The 18132-nt window shown below is 46.9% G+C and overlaps 1 protein-coding gene across 2 annotated transcripts in view; it reads right to left on the reverse strand.

The window, feature by feature from the left end:
* Window positions 1-729: 729 nt before the first annotated feature.
* RBSN (rabenosyn, RAB effector) overlaps window positions 730-18132 on the reverse strand; it is a 28252-nt gene continuing 10849 nt past the window's right edge. For both annotated transcript variants that reach the window (XM_034996393.1, XM_034996392.1), the window contains 9 exons: window positions 18030-18130; window positions 17052-17097; window positions 16589-16750; window positions 13870-14111; window positions 11903-11973; window positions 7826-7912; window positions 6637-6739; window positions 5485-5589; window positions 730-4601 (listed from right to left, as the gene is read on the reverse strand). In XM_034996393.1, coding sequence (XP_034852284.1) covers window positions 3483-4601; window positions 5485-5589; window positions 6637-6739; window positions 7826-7912; window positions 11903-11973; window positions 13870-14111; window positions 16589-16750; window positions 17052-17097; window positions 18030-18130 — 2036 coding nt within the window. In that variant the 3' untranslated portion in view covers window positions 730-3482. The remainder of the gene's footprint in view (window positions 4602-5484; window positions 5590-6636; window positions 6740-7825; window positions 7913-11902; window positions 11974-13869; window positions 14112-16588; window positions 16751-17051; window positions 17098-18029; window positions 18131-18132) is intronic.

The raw sequence follows: 18132 nt of genomic DNA on the forward strand, positions 1-18132 counted from the left end.
TTTCCCTCTCTGAAGTATTTTAAAAACTGTGCTAGGCTGCTGAAGAGTTTCAGGCAGAAGTTTTGATCTTAAAGTCCACAGAAGGCACTTCCTATGGATGAAATGTCCCTTCCCACATTAGAAACATGAGTGTCCATATACAACACAGGCCACAGTGCTTGGGCACTCCCGCTGTGCCTGACCCAGGTGGAACCCCTCTTGCTACTTAGGGCAAAGCGAGTCAGGCAGCCCAGGCTTTAAATCCTTATTCTACCACTGACAGGCTGTGTGACCCCCTGCCAGGCTAACCTCTCTCAACCTGTTTATCTGCCAGATAAATACCCGAGTAACTACCGCACAGGCCTGCTGGCAGAGCTAAAAGGGGAATATGTGAAAAGGTCGCACAGCCTGGCACAAATGGCAGCTGTAAGGTTCCTCAACCTCTCTGAGCCTCAGTTTCTTCTAGCCTGAAATGAGGTTGATAGGATCGTTAAAAGGTCTTGCACTACTCTGGTGTGAAACAATTCATCTGATCAACACTGCAGGAATAACTGGGGATAAGGGCAGAAGTGGAACCCACATTTACCCCATTAACAGCCTAGTGACCTTTTGTCCAGAGGCCTCAACCACACAGTTAACATAGGAGCTGGGGCTATCTTCTGATATTCAGATGATAATCAAGAAAGGGAGGGGCCAGAGATGTTATCTGGTAATTCTCTTTCAACACACATGCACATACACACACATACACCCAACCACTAACATGTTAGTTTATTTTTTAAAAAAGGTTCCAATACAAGGCCCCAGAGTAGTGCATGCAAACAATGACCCTCAAGCTGTCATTGTCAGATGACCAGTACAATCTGCTTCGATAGTCTGTGACCTGGTAAAGAGACCAGCTTCTCTGAGTACCAAGGCCTAATTATGCCAATTTATGTCCAACCTACCACCTGGTACATGATGACTCCGAAGTACACTTTAGTATCCGAACAGCAAAGACACATTGAGCTGCAAGTACAATGAGTAAGTGTCCTTAGTGTATTAGACATGGAAAAATACAAACAAGGCGTAAAAAAGAAAAGCCAACTTCATTTGATGCCTGAATTCCCAAAGTCTCTTCCATACATGACCTAGGCCTAGGGATATTTGCCAATGCTGCATCAGGAACTTGCTCATTTTCTCGTGAGATGGAGCTGTTTGCCTTGAAGGACTGCAGGAAGAGTGAAATACTCACATCAGGTAAGCACTTGAAGCTGTGGCTGCAATTCATAGGCCATCTTTATCTACCCTGACGATAACCCATCTCTGTAAATCCAACTTTGTGCTGTGTGAATTCTGGGAAATGTTAGGGATAGAGAATTCTAATTCCAGTCAGGCCTATGACTATAGGAGAATATAGCCATGGAAGAATTCATGGAAGAATACACCCATGGAAGAATTCAATCACATCAGAAGGTTTTAGTTTGGTTTAGTATATTCAGTGTTTTTTGTTTTAAGTTTAAAAATAATGTTTCTTATATGTGTGGTTCTTAATGCTCTTAGTTACTTACAGATTGCTACCTGGGTTGACTTCAGGAAAAGGTATGTTCAGTAAACTAGTCTGAATTGAAATCACTAGCTAATGAAGAGATATATTCTCATGAGAAAAGTATTTATGATGGAAAGCAGCATTTAGCTTCCGGAACTACCTGCTTTTTGGTGCAGAGTGTCGTCCTCTTCAATCAGAGAGCAATGACAGACTAGCAGTAGGAAGCATGCCAGCCAGCCACGAAACCCTCCACAACGACAGCAGGAAGGGCATGAGAAGGAAGAAAGATGCCTTACCAGGCAATACTTTAGATACCTGGTTGTCAACTTCCCAACCACAATAATCAACAAGGCTGGGAACTTGGTTGACATTAGTAATCCACTCATATTCCTTTGTGAACAGAACCCCAACGCAAAGCATCCTCCACACACCCTCCACCCATATCCCATTCCCACACCCCTATGCAAAATCTTTTCTTTCAGCCCAAAGATCCAACAGATGCCAAAGAAATGTGAATAGTGTCAACAAAAATACAGACTACCTTTACACCACAGTTCTTCAAACATTCTCAAGACCAACAAGGGTCTTCCCAGAAGGTAACAAAATGAATCTCAGCTCTCACACCAGTAATCAGTGAAAGGATGACCCATAGTTAGTTAAGGGGTATAAAGTGACTAGTGGTCAGTTATTGTTCTTTAATCAGAAACCCCTAATTGCAGGAACTCTACCTAGAGCTGAGCACACTTGAGTATCATGATGTCAGACATCAGTTAAAGCACCAGAGCTAAATTAACAATTTCCCTTTTTGCCCTTAATTGATGAAGAGTTCAAGTACTGCGGTGCTACTGGAATGATCCTGGATTGTGCCTCTTCAAACACTTCCATTTCTTAATACTAAACATTGGTAGGAAAATACCCCACTGGTGCCCCCGGTCAGGACAGGATGAACCAAAAGGGAAGAAGGCTAATCAACTAGCCCTGAAAATCATTTTATCTTTTGACTCAGGGAAGCTTCCATTCTCCTGGCAATGTTCCACAAAAGCTTCCTGATTACCAATCCTAAATTATAGACTGGGCCCTCTGAAAAAGCCCAAGTCAGAGTAATTTCACCAAAGTTCTAGAGGGAGCTTTTGCTGGGGACAGACAATTGTTCCATCAGTCATTCAGAGCAACATTTGGGTAGACAACTCTGCTCCCAAATACTACTGCCTCCGTCATCCGAAAAGTTCACCACTCCTATTTTCTAAATAGACCATGGTCAGACCCAGTGATCCCCCTGCACTGACGTTTAGCCTCCTGAAAGAGACAAACAAGGACTTAAACTGACAGGGAAATGCCCTGGTAAAACATCACCCCCCCATCACCCCCTCTTAAAAAGAGGTGCTGGGCTCTCCTGGGTCTAAACTACTGGCTTCATAGCAGTAGCTCCCCCTTCTGCCGCACAGGTGGGATGTACCCAGCAGGGTAGAGGAAGCCCCAGGTGAAAGAACCCACAGCCTAGGGGGACAGACTTCTGTCAGACCAGAGTAAGGTTTAAAGGAATCCATCGAGTCTGTCTTGGCCAAAGAAAGTGCCCTATAATACTGCATCAAGACCAAAGACTAGGCAGGAGCAAGTGGACACACGAGGGCTGCCCAAGAGAACTGCCTTTAGTTCTACTCAGTAATGAAAATTTAAAATCCCTTCTAAAGGGAAAACCCGATTCAAAAAAACAAAAACAAAAAATATTTTTTAAAAACCCCAGGAAATACAGCAAATGAATGCTGATTCTTCCTGTTCTGGTTTCCACTTTATTATTCAACTGTAGTGGAAAAACCTCCAAGTGCACAGCACGAAACAGCAGATTCCCTGCCCTAACCTGTGTGCATCTTAGTTGTCACCCTTCCTCCTTCCCCATTGGGCCCACCAGCCCTGTCCTGCTCCACAGGCTCCTGCCAGGCCCTGGGCCCAAAGATGCCCCGTCCAGTCAGTGGGGTCAGTCGGTGCCCCCCTTCTGTTTGGCCAGGGTGCGCTTCAGCTCCCTCAGGTTCTCTGTCAGCACTTCCACCTCATCCAGGCGGCCACACTGCTTGGCATCAAAAATGTACGCCTTGATGTTATCAATCTGCTGGAGGAGGAGCTCCTCCTCTATGGGCTCCTCGCCCTCTGGCCCACTGTCACTGTCCATCTCAAAGGGGTTACCAGGAACAGGAGGGCTTGAGGGCCTCTGGTGGGGATGCTCATCTTCCTCATCAAAGGGGTTGGGCGCTGGACTATCTGGGTTAGTGAAGGGATTCCCTGCGACAGCCTCCTCCTCTTCTTCCTCAAAAGGATTGTATTCTTTGAGGATGGAGACTGAAGGGCCAAAGGAATGCTCTGCGGCAGGAGGGCTGGTAGTGCCCCCTGCTGTGGGGCTGGAGGGGTCTTCCTCATAGAAGGGGTTTAGGGAGGCCAGCTCATTTTGCTGTGAAATCATGCTCTGGGGGAAGAATTCCTGGCCAAGGGCTGGGGGTCCAGACCACACTCTGGCTGGCTCGAGAGCTGAGCTGGGCGCAGGGGGCTCCGCAGCTGCACTGCTCTGAACTGAGGAAGAGCCTAGATCCAAAGCATAAGCAAGGTGGGTACGAGGCTCCCTGCCAGGCTCCAGCTGAAAAGGCCTGATTTCTCGGAAGTCCAGGGACCGAGTCCGTGTATGTAGGGACGCGGCCCGGAATTGCTCCCTCTCTCGTTCCCACTCCCGTTCACAAAGCCTCTGCAGCTGTTCTCGCTGCAGGTCCTCCTCCTCGGCCTGCCTCCGGGACAGCTCAATGGCCTTCTCCGTCTGCTGCTGGTCATACTCATCCTGCAACTGCCGCAGGTTTTCCTGCAGTGTGCGCACTTCGTCTGTCCGCCCGGCAGCCTTGGCCTGCCTAATAAATGATGTGATGTTGTGGATCTGCTGGAGGAGGGGGTCCGAGTCTTCACTCTGCCCCAGACTTCCTGACAGCGGGAGCCAGCCCTCAGCCTTTCTCAGGGGGGCAGGTCCCCCTCGAAGGGACACCACCTCCCCGTTGGCCGCACGAGACGCCAGGTCACTCTGCCTTTCCTCAAACCGTTGCTGGGATTCCAGGACAACCTGGGGAGACACCAAAGCCAAAGAGAAGAAATACAGTCACCAGGCCAACAGCAGCCACACCATCAGCCACCCCTACAGTCCCACTGTCCCTGTGCTGATGAGACTCCAAATGCCCACCTCAGGACTAAGGTATCCAACTGCTAAGTCAAATCATGCTTTTGGTTTTAGGGGAAAGAAGGGACAGAGCCTGATTTTCAAAACTAAATTAATGACAGGGCGCCTGGGTGGCTCAGTCGTTAAGCGTCTGCCTTCGGCTCAGGTCATGATCCCAGGGTCCTGGGATGGAGCCCCGCATCGGGCTCCCTGCTCAGCGGGAAGCCTGCTTCTCCCTCTCCCACTCCCCCTGCTTGTGTTCCTGCTCTCGCTATCTCTCTCTGTCAAATAAATAAATAAAATCTTAAAAAAAAAAAAAAAACTAAATTAATGACAGTAACTTAAGGGATAAGATTTTCTCAATTTTAGATTCACTGGCCATAGGCTTGTCTTAAACCTCTGAGGTCTAGTATCACTCATCCACACTAGACTCTCACACGATATTAAATGCGCACATTATTTTGATTAGTGTTGCATATTCCAAAGCATTCTACAAAGAGCTCCCTGGTATCTGGGTCCTCTGCAACCTGTGCTACAGGGAGAACTGGCAGCCTCCATGGTATTCTGGACGAGAAAAAATCAGCACGATCTCTGAAAGGCAAATAGGTCTGACCTGGGAAGAAAAATAACTATTCTGAGTCTACAGAGGAGAGGCCAGAAACGAACAGAAGAGAGATGCAAACCAGACAGCACTGAGTTCTGATTTAACATGATCTCAAAGAGGGCCGCTTGGGAGCCTGGGGCGGCCTCTGGGCTCAAGAGGCCGCCAGCATCCCTGCGTTTCACTTGCCTGTCTCTCCAGGATCCTCTTCCTCTCCATTTCCTGTTTCCTTTTCTTTTTCAGTTCCTCAAACTGTTCTCTGGTTGGCAGTGACATCAAACCCAGCAACTTTTCCTGTAGGGAGTCATGGACAATTTTGTATTTAAATCCTTTTAGGAAGAAAATGAGCCTAATGAAGTCTGTTTGTAAGATTCTATCCAAGCCCCACACCCCCGCTACCCCTTCCCTGCTCTAGGTTTCTCCACAGCACTTTTCACCATCTTAGAAATTCTATATTGTAGTTGGTTTTTGTCTATCTCCTTCCAAAAAAAAGCTTTATGGGAACAGGAATGTCTTTTTGTTCATGTCAGGACACGCAGCACCTAGCACATTGCCTGGTACACAGTAGGCACTCACCGAGTGACTGCTGAATACAACACTAGTCAAAAGGAGAAGGGGCCTAATTCTCTGCAACATGGTGTTGGAAAACTAACCAAACAGAGCTCGCTCTGTCATTAAGCCCAGATGTGGTTCACTGTGGCTCTCCCAAGGGGTGTTCTAGGTAGAAGCAACTCAGCTCTAACCACCCAGGGTTAGTCTGCCTATGAACAATCAGCTGTTTCCTCCCAAGCAATGGCCCAGGAAGAGTCCCTTGGGAGCTTATCCTGAGGAAGAAATGGCATGTATCAGTATGTCTGTCAGGCTGTACTCACACTAGCAAAAAGCAAGAATCTATCAGATGCCCAATGAAAGGGGAATAATTAAATAAAGGATGGTGCACAGAAAGTCGTATTCTGCAGCCATTCAAATAGTAACTATTTAAATGAAGACTACGTAAGAAGTGCTTATGATATAAAATTCAGTGTTAAAAAGAGAAGACATAAATTTGTAACTATGCACTAATCATAACTACTTTATATAACAAATGCAAATGAAAATAAAGGGAGGAAAATATACCAGAATGATGTGTAATAGTATTGGGGACAAAGGATTAAGAAGTTTTTACTTTTCTCTGTAATTCAGATTTTTCTCTAAATGTGGCATAATTATATTTACAATTTTAAAAAATAATAAATGTACAAACAGAGAACAAACCATTGGCATGGTCTGCCTTCTGAGAGGCAGAAAAGCAGGGGAAGCAAATGAGACGTTTCTTTGAGAAATGAGACAGGATGGCTTTACCTGCACAAACAGCGTAGCTGAGTATCTGATCATCCTCTGCAGCCGCAAAGTGTTTGGATGTGGTGGAGGGTCCTGGTTCAAGCCTAAGGTTAAGATCTTCTTACTGAATTGAAACAAACACATCGATGTAACAGGTGCTGCCAGCCCCAGAAACAAGGGTTAAATCTCTGAGTTGCCGGGCTTTTGTGCCAGGACCATCCACGGAGGAAGCAGGTTAAAGACTCCACAGAATGTCCTTGAAGGCAAAGCCCATTCCTTACCCTCTGGTTGTACCCAAAGCCCCTGACACAGCATAGGGTGTCTAACCAACACTCAGCCATCGAGGAACCGACCACACATGCAGGGCCAACTTCATGGGTGAGTGACCCGTGCCTGGTTTAATATTCTGGTGTCACTGTCTTAAAATTCTTTTTTTTTTTTTAATGGGAGCAGGGCCTGGGGGGCCAGTGAGGGACTCCCCGGGCCCCTGGAGTGGGCTGAGGTGGGAAAGGCAGGAAGCAACTGGCTTTGCCAGGCTGGTACACAAGCTGAAACTGGGCCAGGGGGTTTGTGGACAGTGCTGGGGGCAACACTGGGCAGCAGGAGGCCACAGCCACTCCAAGACCCACATCTTAAAATTCTTAATAATTCTTGCTTTTTCATTTTACCCTAGGTCCCACAAATTACATAGTTAGTCCTGCACAGATGGATGGACAAGGCCTCCTCATCTCAGTTCTCCCTCTGAATCACTATGCTTTCTATACCTCAAAGGGCTGATTTAACCCCAACAGCCAGTCCATGGTTAAAAAGCCGCTGTTGACTTGAAGAAAAAATCTGAGTTTCTATCCTGGCTCCACCGCTTTGCTAGCTGTGATGCATCTTCTCACCTACAAAGTAAGGGTATTAATCCCCACCACCCGGCTAACTTGGTTGAATAAATGAGATGTGGATACAACCAATGGCTGGTACAAAGATGGTGTCAATAATCAGTTCCTACTTCTTTAATAATGATGAACATTAGAAATCTTAACCAAGTTACTGAGATGTGATGAGTGCCAGAGCCGGCACCTACCTCAGCCTGTTCCTCACACGTACTCTCTGTCACCAGGACTCTGGGTAAGCTCGGGCCCGACAGCCACCCTCCCGCCCCACTGAAACCGCATCTCCTCCACTCAAGGCAGCAAGTCAGACATCACCTAACAGGCCTTACCTTAAAGCATCTATGAGCTCGTACACTTTCTGCACTTCCACTCGAAGGTCACTGGCATGTTCCAGGCTGTAGGTTGTCTCCCCAGCACTAAGGAAAAATCACGGAAATGTTTGATTCAAGTTTCACCTCTAAAGGTTTAGGGTCTTACAAAGGGAGACACAGCTAATTCTCTCCAAGTGGTATTATTTCACACTCTTGTATATAATGCAGGGCTCATTCCTTTAAGTGCTAATCAACTGGAAGCTGCTTTTAATTTGCAGACGCCACAGGAGCAGATTTGTGCCTAGGCCTTTAAGGACTAGCTCTTACGCTCATCACCAAGATAAATGCAAATGAACTACTTCAACCTACTTTCCCTAAACAATTTCACTATACCTAGTAAGACATATGAAGTGGTTTACTAAATAAGCTGGTTACCCTATATCCCAGGAGAAAGCAGCTGGCTTTTCTCACTCAAACACTACCCCCAGGGAGAACAGGAACAATGAGAAAGCTGACCAAGGAAACCCCAACACCTAGCAATACCCAGCACAGCATCGTATCGATTGCCAATGCTCCTGGGCCTCATTAACAATTGCTCCCTACATGAGAAAAGCACTTTGACACCAAATCAAGCAGGGAGGAGACAGGGGATAACTGCCCAGGGTGGAGCAGGGGGCTGCAGGGAAGGTCAGAGATGGCTTCATTCCACTTAACTCAGAGGAACAGCAGCAGTTATTATGTGATCTTAGAACTGTTCATTTACAAGTGTGTCACCCCGTCAGGCCTGAAATGCAAGGGCAATGATGATGGCTTATCATTTTTATCCTCAGTAACTAGCACATGGCCAAGCTTCGTCAGTGCTCACTGAAAAGAAAAACACTTCAGAAGATCTTGCAGCTGTTAATGCAGCCTCAGCAACGGCCACTCGGCTCCCTTCCTGAGGCATCAGCAATTTAAGTTAAATAAGCAGAAAGGACTGCTGCGCTGACCTGGTTTACCATCTACAAGACAGCCCTAGCTGGAAAAATCTTGGTGTGTGCTGTAATTGGAGGATCCTATTGGATGTTGGCTTCATCATCTCAAACCGCATAGTTTGCAAAAAGAACATCAGACCAGAATTAGGAATGCTTGCACTTTGTCTTGATATCTCCAAGTCACATGGAAAATAACACGGTTGGCTCAAATCTGAAAGCACCCTCCCCCCCAACCCCCACCCCTGGTCTCAGTCTCAACCACACATATTCCCCACAGAGTCCCTATCACGTCTGGAGTTATCTTGCTCATGATTTGTTCACTTGATTATGGCTGTGCTCCCATGGTAATGAAGCTCCAGGGCAGTGGACACAGTCTGCACTGTTCATTGCTACATCCCCAGTACCTCAAATAGTATTGGCACATAACTAGTGTTCAGTAAATACCCACAGAGTGAATGAGGGGGGAAAATGTGCTCAAAGCCCTTTAGAACCAGTCTTTGGAGAGCGAGTAGGAGTTAGACATCTGGAAATGTGCTCAGCGATGGTAGTTTCCCAGCTGGATGGGGAGGCCCAGTGACCCACAGCTGCGTCTGAGGCACAAAGCAAGAAAAACAACAGACTCAGGGGAAGGAGCCCCCTGGGTAACGACGTCATGAGGGAAAGTTGAGTGCCAGCTCAGACTGCCAGGAACACAGTTCTCCTTGCTGACATCCAGGAAGAAGATAGTCCTGCTCTAATTTCAGACCAGTGGGCACAGGTGGGAGGAGGGATGTTGATTCCAGTAAGTTCCAGGTAGGAAAAGAACATGAGACAGGTGCTACAAGCCAAGGATTCTCCATTTAGGGGAGGTAGATATCAGAAGCACTTGAGCTGCTTCTCCCAGCCTACTCACAGGGAGGCTATATGCTCCATTGATTGAAATTATTGCTCAGTGAACTGCAGGTAGAAAAGAAAACGTGTCCTTTCCTCCTGTTTTTCAGAACCAGTGCTCTTGGAATGAAAAGAGGAAGAACGGGGTATAGAAAGTGCAAATATAAGGGAAGAGAGGCCCTAGGACTGTTGTGGCTGAGAGGGCTGGAGAAACAGGGTGTCCTCCCCTTATCCGGTCTGCTGCCAGGGGCTGCAGACACCCAGTTGCTAGGATTGGAGGAAATGGGTGGTCTACAATGGTTTCCCTACCTCTTTTCTGTTCCCTTCCCACCTCTTTCCCCTCCCCATGGGCTGGCATACACTGGGGGAGGGAACAGGAACTGGAAGAAGAGCCCCAGAACAAGAGTAGAGGCAGGGAGACATGCAAGAGAAGGGGTGTTTTGCCACAGACCAACCATGTTTAGCCGTTCATATTTTGTAAGTCAGACATTTACAGACTCCTAAGTTAGGAAACTCCTTAAGGACCATGTAAATGAAAAAGTTCATTTTCTTTTCATGTGAGATTCACATCATAGACTTAGAATGTGGTCACTGCCATCATGAAGGAAAAGCCAAGCTTTGTGTTTTTTGTTTGTTTTTAAGTAGGCTCCATGCCCAACATGGGGCTTGAACTCATGACCCTGAGATTAAGAGTCACATGCTCTACTGACTGAGCCAGACAGGTGCCCCAAGCTTTGTTTTGTGGAGACAATATAACACATTGCCACAGTAAATGGGCAAATAAAAATACAGGTTTGTTCTAAACAAGGCACATTTAATTCCACATGCATCACTACAAAGGTGGCAGGTGGGCAATACAGGCTTAAGACAAAGGCCGATAATCCTCACATAGAGAGCACACAACTGTTTTTCTGCAGATTGGGAAAAGACTTGCTGCGATCTGATTCTAGTGGTAGCACTTCAAATTCTAGCTCACGTATCACTAACCTGCAGAAGGAGCAATGCTCTTAAGAGAGTGTCAGCATATTTTTTCTGCAAAGGACCAGATAATAATATTTTTAGCTTTGCAGGCCAGATAGTCTCTGTCACAAATGTTCAACTCTGCTGCTGTAGTTGTAGTTTGCAGTTAAAATCAAACAAATGGGCATGGCTATGCACCAGTAAAATTTTATTCATTAAAAAAATGGCAATAACAAGCATTGGCAAGGATATGGAGAAACTGAAACGCACATGCATTGCTGGCGGAAATGTAAAGTGGTGCAGTCATTTTGGAAACCAGTCTGGCAGTGCCTCAGAAAATTTAAAATCTAGAGTTACCATATGACCCAGTGACTCCACACCTAGGTATAAACCCAAAAGAAATAAAATTGTATGTCCACAAAAAAACTTATACAGGAATATTCACTGAAGCATTATTCATAATAGCCAGAAGTGGAAAAACCCAAATGTTCATCAACGGACTAATGGGTACACAAAATGTGGTCTATCCATACAATGCATTTGCACAAGTGGAATGGAACGCTAACACGTGCTGCCACAAGGGTGAATCTTGAAAACACTACACTATGTGAAAGAAACCAGACACAAAGGATCATGTATTTATATGAAATGTCCCAAAGAGGTGAATCCATAGACAGAAAGCAGACCAGTGGTCACCAGGGAGAGGGGAAATACGCAATGACTAGTAATGGGGGTGGGGTTTCTCTGGTTATAAAAATGGTTTGGAATTAAGACAGCAATGACGGTTGAATGACTCTGTGAAGAACCACTGACCTGTACACATTAAAAGGGTGTGTAAATTATTAACTTTTTTGGTGTGTAAGTTATATTTTAGTTAAAAAAAGAAACAGATGGCAGGTTAGATTTGGCCCATGGGCTGAGGTGTGCCAACCCCTGTTCTAAAGGAAATGCCTGCTCTAAGCCTGAAGCAGTAGCCCCCCTCTCCCGCCCCGGGGCAGGCACCTGAGGCACACTGTCCTTGCTCACCTCCAGAGGCCACACTCGGCAGCGGTGCCTACTGTCTGAGGCCCTTCCCTAACCTGCTCCATCAGAACTGGGGCCCCTTGAACATGGCTACCAGAGGACTGTAACACGTGCCACACAGAAATACAGACATGATAAAGACTCTCCACAGTTGGTCACAGAAGAAAAGCAGCCAGAATTAAGATTTTCATTTTCAGCTACTGAGGAGCTACGCTAAAGTGCCCACAAACAATCGTCACTGAATGAGAAAAACTGAGGAATAGCTTACTTTAATGATGCTGCCATCCTGATGTATTCGGGAGCTTTTTGGTCAACTTTCTCCATGCAAAGTCGTAATTTCTAAGAACAAAACAAAAGAGGTGAGCGGTGCTCTCAAGGTACAAAACAGTTATACTGCATCAACAGAGACGTATTTTAAATGTACAATTTCCGGGGCACCTGGCTGGCTCAGTCGGTAGAGCATGCAACTCAATCTCTGGGTTGTGAGTTCAGGCCCCACATTGGGTGTGGAGCCTACTTAAAAAAAATTTTTTTTTAAATGTACAGTTGGAAATATGCAGTGTTTTTTTGTTTGTTTTTATTGTTGTTATCAATTTCCTGATTTACAAACCTCCTTTACAAGCAGTAAATCTTGCAGGAAGGAAAAAAAGTGAGGGCAGAACTTTTGACAGGATGTTTTTGCAGGGAGCAAGGCCTTCCAGGACATAAGCCAGTGAGTTTACCAAGGCAGAGGAAAGGAACTGGTGGCTACATTCTCTCTCTGCCAGGTGATGAAAGATACTAGCAAATGGTACTGCCAGGGCTCACTTCAAAAATGAAGGAAGGAAAAAGCATTTACAAAAATGAGTTATCAGGTCATGAACTCCATACACAGGATGGGTAATGGCTACATCTGCAGCTCAGGGCTGGGTTTCATTAACACCATTTCTAGTAGTCTAAGTATTTTTCTGGTGATTCCAGAAATGCAGCCATTATGACCCACAGACCTGCTAACAGTGACCATTCAGCGATCAGCAGACAAATATACAGACGGTCCCAGACTTACAATGGTTAGACTTCATGATTTTTCAACTTTACAATGGTGCGAAAGAGATACTCATTTAGTAGGAATGGAACTTGGAGCTTTGAGTGTGGATCTTTGCCCAGACTGGCGACATGCAGTAGGACACCTTCCCGTGACCAGCCGCCGCAGCTCCAGGCCAGCCGTGTGATCACAGGGTCAGCCGCCGATACCCTTAGGACCACCCTGTACTCACTCAGCCTTCTGCTTCTCACTTTCAGCACGGTATCCAGTAAGTTACACGATCCACTCAGCACTTTGTTATCCAACAGATTTGTGTTAGAGGCTTCTGCCCAACTGCACGCTAACGTCACTGTTCCCAGCACGGTTAGTGTAGGCCAGGCTGCCACACTATGATGTTTGGTATGTTTGGTGTATTAAAGGCAATTTCGACTTGCGATATTTTCAACTCAGGATGGCTTTATCAGGACGTGGCCTCACTGTAAGTGGAGGAAGGCCCAGGCGCTCCTCTGCTCAGGGTTCTACATGCGCTGCTACCTCCACCAGGCTGATCTCCCCCTTCCCATCTCCCATCACCTGTTTATGAAACCTCCAGCTGGCTAATCCTTCTCAGCCTGCAGGTCCCCCCAGCCACTGGGAGTGAGGTAGACTCACTCCCCGTCTGACTCTGAATCCCCCGTTTTTGCACGACCCTATGTTCCTCTCAAAGTATGCATCTACTGAATGTGTTTTGGGATTGCTGGTGGTAATGACAGCTGAGGCATTTGAATGGACTTAAAAGGGAAGCTCTATGCCCATGGGCAGTCACTCAAACCTGTAAAGCCTGAAGCTCCCAAGTGAATTTCCCAGGACTCTTCTGGCCCACTGTTCATACCTGATCCAGCTCCACTACTCCTCATATGCAAATCCTGTCCACACCGAATGGCAACCATCCTTCCTCCTCTTGCCCCTGGGCCACCAAAGTCTCCAACCTCCTGCTTTCAAGTGGGCAAGGAGGGGTGAGGGAACAAGGTTGTTGCAACATACCCAGGATGACTCTGTGAATCACCCAGGGCCCTAGCTAGGAAACCGTACCAGGGCCCTTTAGCAGAAAGTAAAAATGATTCAAAGAACAACTTCCCAAAGCATTCTCCAAAATATGCAGGCATGCACATAACATGTAACAGCCAAATCTGCATCTCAAATCAGACCCAGGACCACACCCGGTGAGTCACCTCATAGAGCTTTACAATGTCGGGGGTGTGCTCCTTCTCATCAATCTGCTGCTCTCTCTTGAGCAGCGTGTCCTTGCAGTGTGTACAGCAGCGGATCCGGTCGTCATCCTTTTCATCCAGGACGGAGCTTACACTGCTCACGCTGCTGATACTGCCCCGGCGGGAGCCATGGACACTGTTGGGTGACTGGCTGGGGCTGGTGTGGGTGCTCAGGGAATCTCTGCTGGCACTGGTGAGCTTGTCTGTAAAGCACAACACAGGACAGGTGGCAATGAGCCCGCAGCATCCCATCACCCCACCGCTCGCAACAGAGGGGCGGCCACAGGTGCTGATGCAGGCTCTGTCTATGGGCAAGAAGCACCACACCTTCGCCTTCCTGGGGTCAGGCTCTGTGGTGGGAGGGACTCCCAATGCCAGCCAGGAAAAAGCCAGACAGCCTAGGAAGGTCTCTCTCTGAGGCTCTGAAGCCCATTCCTAGCCTGACCCAACACGATCCACATTCTCCCCAGACCGTCCTGACGGACTTCCCCACTCCCAAATACCTGACTCCTGCCCCTTCCAAGGCTCAGCTCAAGTGGTCCATCCTTCTGGAAGCCCTACTCTATTCCTTGAGGCAAAGCAATATGCCCTTCCTATCAGGTCCCACCACGTCATCCCTCTTGGAGCACATTCCTCTCTTCTCCCTGCATGACAGTCCTACGTATACCCCGAGCTGCTCTGTGAATCTGGGAGGGTACGAACGGTCTTATTCATACCTGTACCCCAATATAGCCAACGGGGCTACCCCACAGCACCTGCCCAGTAAATGTTAATTAGCACAAGATAAGAAAGGTGAATAGTGTCTCAAAAGCATAGCTTACGAAGGCTCAGGTGAAACAGAAAGTCAGTTTCAGGGAGAACGGGAAGGTATCAAGGTAATGTGTGCCTGCCGGATGTCAGAACGGGACGGAGGAAGCATCTGCTTCCGTCCCACATTGTCCAGATGCTCCATAGCCAACAGCACATGCAGAGTCAGCGGAACTCCCCAGGGTTGCAAAACCACCTCAAATGTCCCAGAATTGGCCCAAAGCCCAAGAGATCATCTTTAGCAACTTTTAACCAGTTGAGACTCAAAGTTCTACACCCTCTGGTTCCACCTAACATTGTAGCCACCATCCCCATAATTCTCAAACGTGTCCTCTATACTCCCCCAACTATTCTATTTGCTCATTTACTAACCTTCCCCCAGGGAAGGGCCCTTTGCTCCTACTCTGCACTCTACCCAGGATCCCTCCTGCCCTACCTCTTTGCAATCCTTGCTATCTTTTAAGGCTCTTCTCAAACATCACCTCCCAAACCTGAGCATCCATGCTCTTGATCCCCCCAGCACTCAATGTCTCTCATATTATGATATTACAGTCTGTTCTATATGACAATAAACTGTGACTTTTATCTCAAAGGAAAGGACTAGCCTCCTGCTCATTTTTAAAGAACCTTTCTGGGGCGCCTGGGTGGCTCAGTCGTTAGGCGTCTGCCTTCGCCTCGGGTCATGATCCCAGGGTCCTGGGATCGAGCCCTGCGTCGGACTCCCTGCCCTGCAGGAAGCCTGCTTCTCCCTCTCCCATTCCCCCTGCTTATATTCCCTCTCTCGCTGTGTCTCTCTCTGTCAAATAAATAAATAAAATCTTTAAAAAAAATAAAAATAAAAAAAATAAAGAACCTTTCTTATAGTCTCCTCTCAAAGCCTCAGCTGCCACTTCCAAGCAGAGCTGACAACGATTTGGTCAGCTCTCCTGGGTGTCTGATGCAACTTCTCTCCTAATACTTATCTCTTTATAAAGCAATTATTTGTAAGTCTGTATCCTCTGCTAGACGCTAGACCCTTTGCAGAATGGACAATGCCTTATAAACCATAGGTGGGCAAACATGACCTGTAAACCAAGTCCAGCCTGCTTTTGTATGGCCCTTGAGCTAAATATGGTTTTAAAAAAGGTTTTAAACAACCTTTGTTGTTGTTTTGTTTTGTTTTTTAAAGATTTTATTTATTTATCTGAGAGAGAATGAGAGAGACAGAGAGCACATGAGATGGGGGAGGGTCAGAGGGAGAAGCAGGCTCCCTGCCGAGCAGGGAGCCCGATGCGGGACTCGATCCAGGGACTCCAGGATCATGACCTGAGCCGAAGGCAGTCGCTTAACCAACTGAGCCACCCAGGCGCCCACAACCTTTGTTGTTTAAAAAAAGAAGAAGAGGGGCGCCTGATTGGCTCACTCGTTAAGTATCTGCCTTCGGCTCAGGTCATGATCTCAGGGTCCTGGGATGGAGCCCCGCATCGGGCTCCCTGCTCAGCGGGAAGCCTGCTTCTCCCTCTCCCACTCCCCCTGCTTGTGTTCCCTCTCTCGCTGTCTCTCTCTGTCAAATAAATAAATAAAATCTTTAAAAAAAACAAAGAAGAAGAAATGTCACAGAGACCATCTGTAGCCCACAAAGCTTAAACTATTTACTATCTGATCTTTTACAGAAAAAGTTTGCCAGCCCTTGTTATCCACCACTGTATCCCTGGACCCTAGCTAGCATCGTGCCTAGCCTATAGCAGGCTTCATGGAATCAGTAAATGAATGGATGAAGATCCCATGGGACATTCACTTAAACAAAAACGTTCAAAAAATCACCCACTAGTGATCAGCAAACAAGCCAGTCACAAGAAGAACAGGGCTAGGGCCCCACCTCCACATTACCTACTTGCAAAAGGGAGACTGATGAGCTCCATACACTTCTTGCACATAATAGACCCGCAGAGGCGGCAGTGGTGGCGGCGGTTACGGATGCTGAACTTATTCCCACAGTCCGGACAGAAAGGGACATCTTGGTCGTTGACCCAAGGCACCACAGACTTTTCTATTGCTTTGGGAAGAACAAAACAAAAATCAAACAAACAGAAAAGCTAGCCATTTTATTTTATTTAAAGATTTTATTTATTTATTTGACAGAGAGAGACACAGCGAGAGAGGGAACACAAGCAGGGGGAGTGGGAGAGGGAGAAGCAGGCTTCCCGCCGAGCAGGGAGCCCGATGCGGGGCTCGATCCCAGGACCCCGGGATCATGACCTGAGCCACCCAGGCGCCCCAAAGCTAGCCATTTTAAAAAGAGGTTTGGTCAGGGAGAAAGATAAATAGAGTGAATGTGAGCAAAATTCTAGAGTTACCTCGTATCTTAGCAGATTCGGTATTCGTTCTGTCAAATGCAGTGAGCTGACAAGGAGAAGACAGTGCCAAATGGAATTAAACAGGTGATGTACATACTTTCCACAGGCAAGAGGCATCAAGCAGGAATTCACACATCTTCACTTCTCAAGTCTCATCTGTCATCCCCAACCCCACAAAGTCACAAAAGCAACTTCACACTAGACAGAGTATTAGCTTGCATCTAGAAGGCAGCTCCCTTCCCCATGACCTGATTCCAATCTCGTCAGTTCTCCATTTATGCAATAACCAGAGGTAGGCAAGGATGTGGTGGGTGTGGCTACTGAAAGCAATGGGGAATTCCTGATTCTCCACGGTCCTCCTGGACAATGAAACCGGGCACATATTTCTGCCCTACAAAGTACACATCAAGAACTATACCTGCAGTTGCTACCATGCCCACCATAAAATCCAGGTTATACACAACAAGCATTTCTAGGGTCAAAGTAGAACAGAATGATTGTGGGTGTGAAGACACACTCTGGTACCACAGGACAAGAAGGCCCAGTCCAGATATTCCCACACTGAATGCTGGCCCTGGATGAGTACTCCTCACAGACCTTGTCCCAAGCTTCTGTTTGTTATCGAGTATCACACACTATGTCCCACTGCATGACTGTACTTTGGACACCCAAAAGAGGAAATAATTTGAAAGCAGAAAGGTTTTCCAGCAGCCAAGTGGGCTTCAGAGGAAGGAAAAGGAAAGCTGGATATGAGGCATGTCTGTCAACCTGGGCCATCTCCTACAGTAAAACCAGCCCAGGCTAGAACTATCTACACCATGTCCTCTGCGCCTCTTAGGTGAGCTCAAGGTGGGGCGTTTCTCTGCCAGCATCCAATATATACAACATACCTAATACACACTGCAGAAATCTAATTTTTTCTCCCCCAGAAAATTTATACTTGCAGAAAAGAAAATGTTTTAAAACAACAAAATTTACCTTCTCTAACCTGATTATTAATTTATTGACTTCAACAACATAGTGGTCAATTCTGGCAGCTCGGTGTTTTTTGAAGTCAGAAAGATGGCTTCTCACAGCGCCT

This window comes from Mirounga leonina, unplaced genomic scaffold, assembly GCF_011800145.1.
Source record: "Mirounga leonina isolate KUSES-001 unplaced genomic scaffold, KU_Mleo_1.0 Mir_94, whole genome shotgun sequence".
NCBI classification, from domain to species: Eukaryota; Metazoa; Chordata; class Mammalia; order Carnivora; family Phocidae; genus Mirounga; species Mirounga leonina.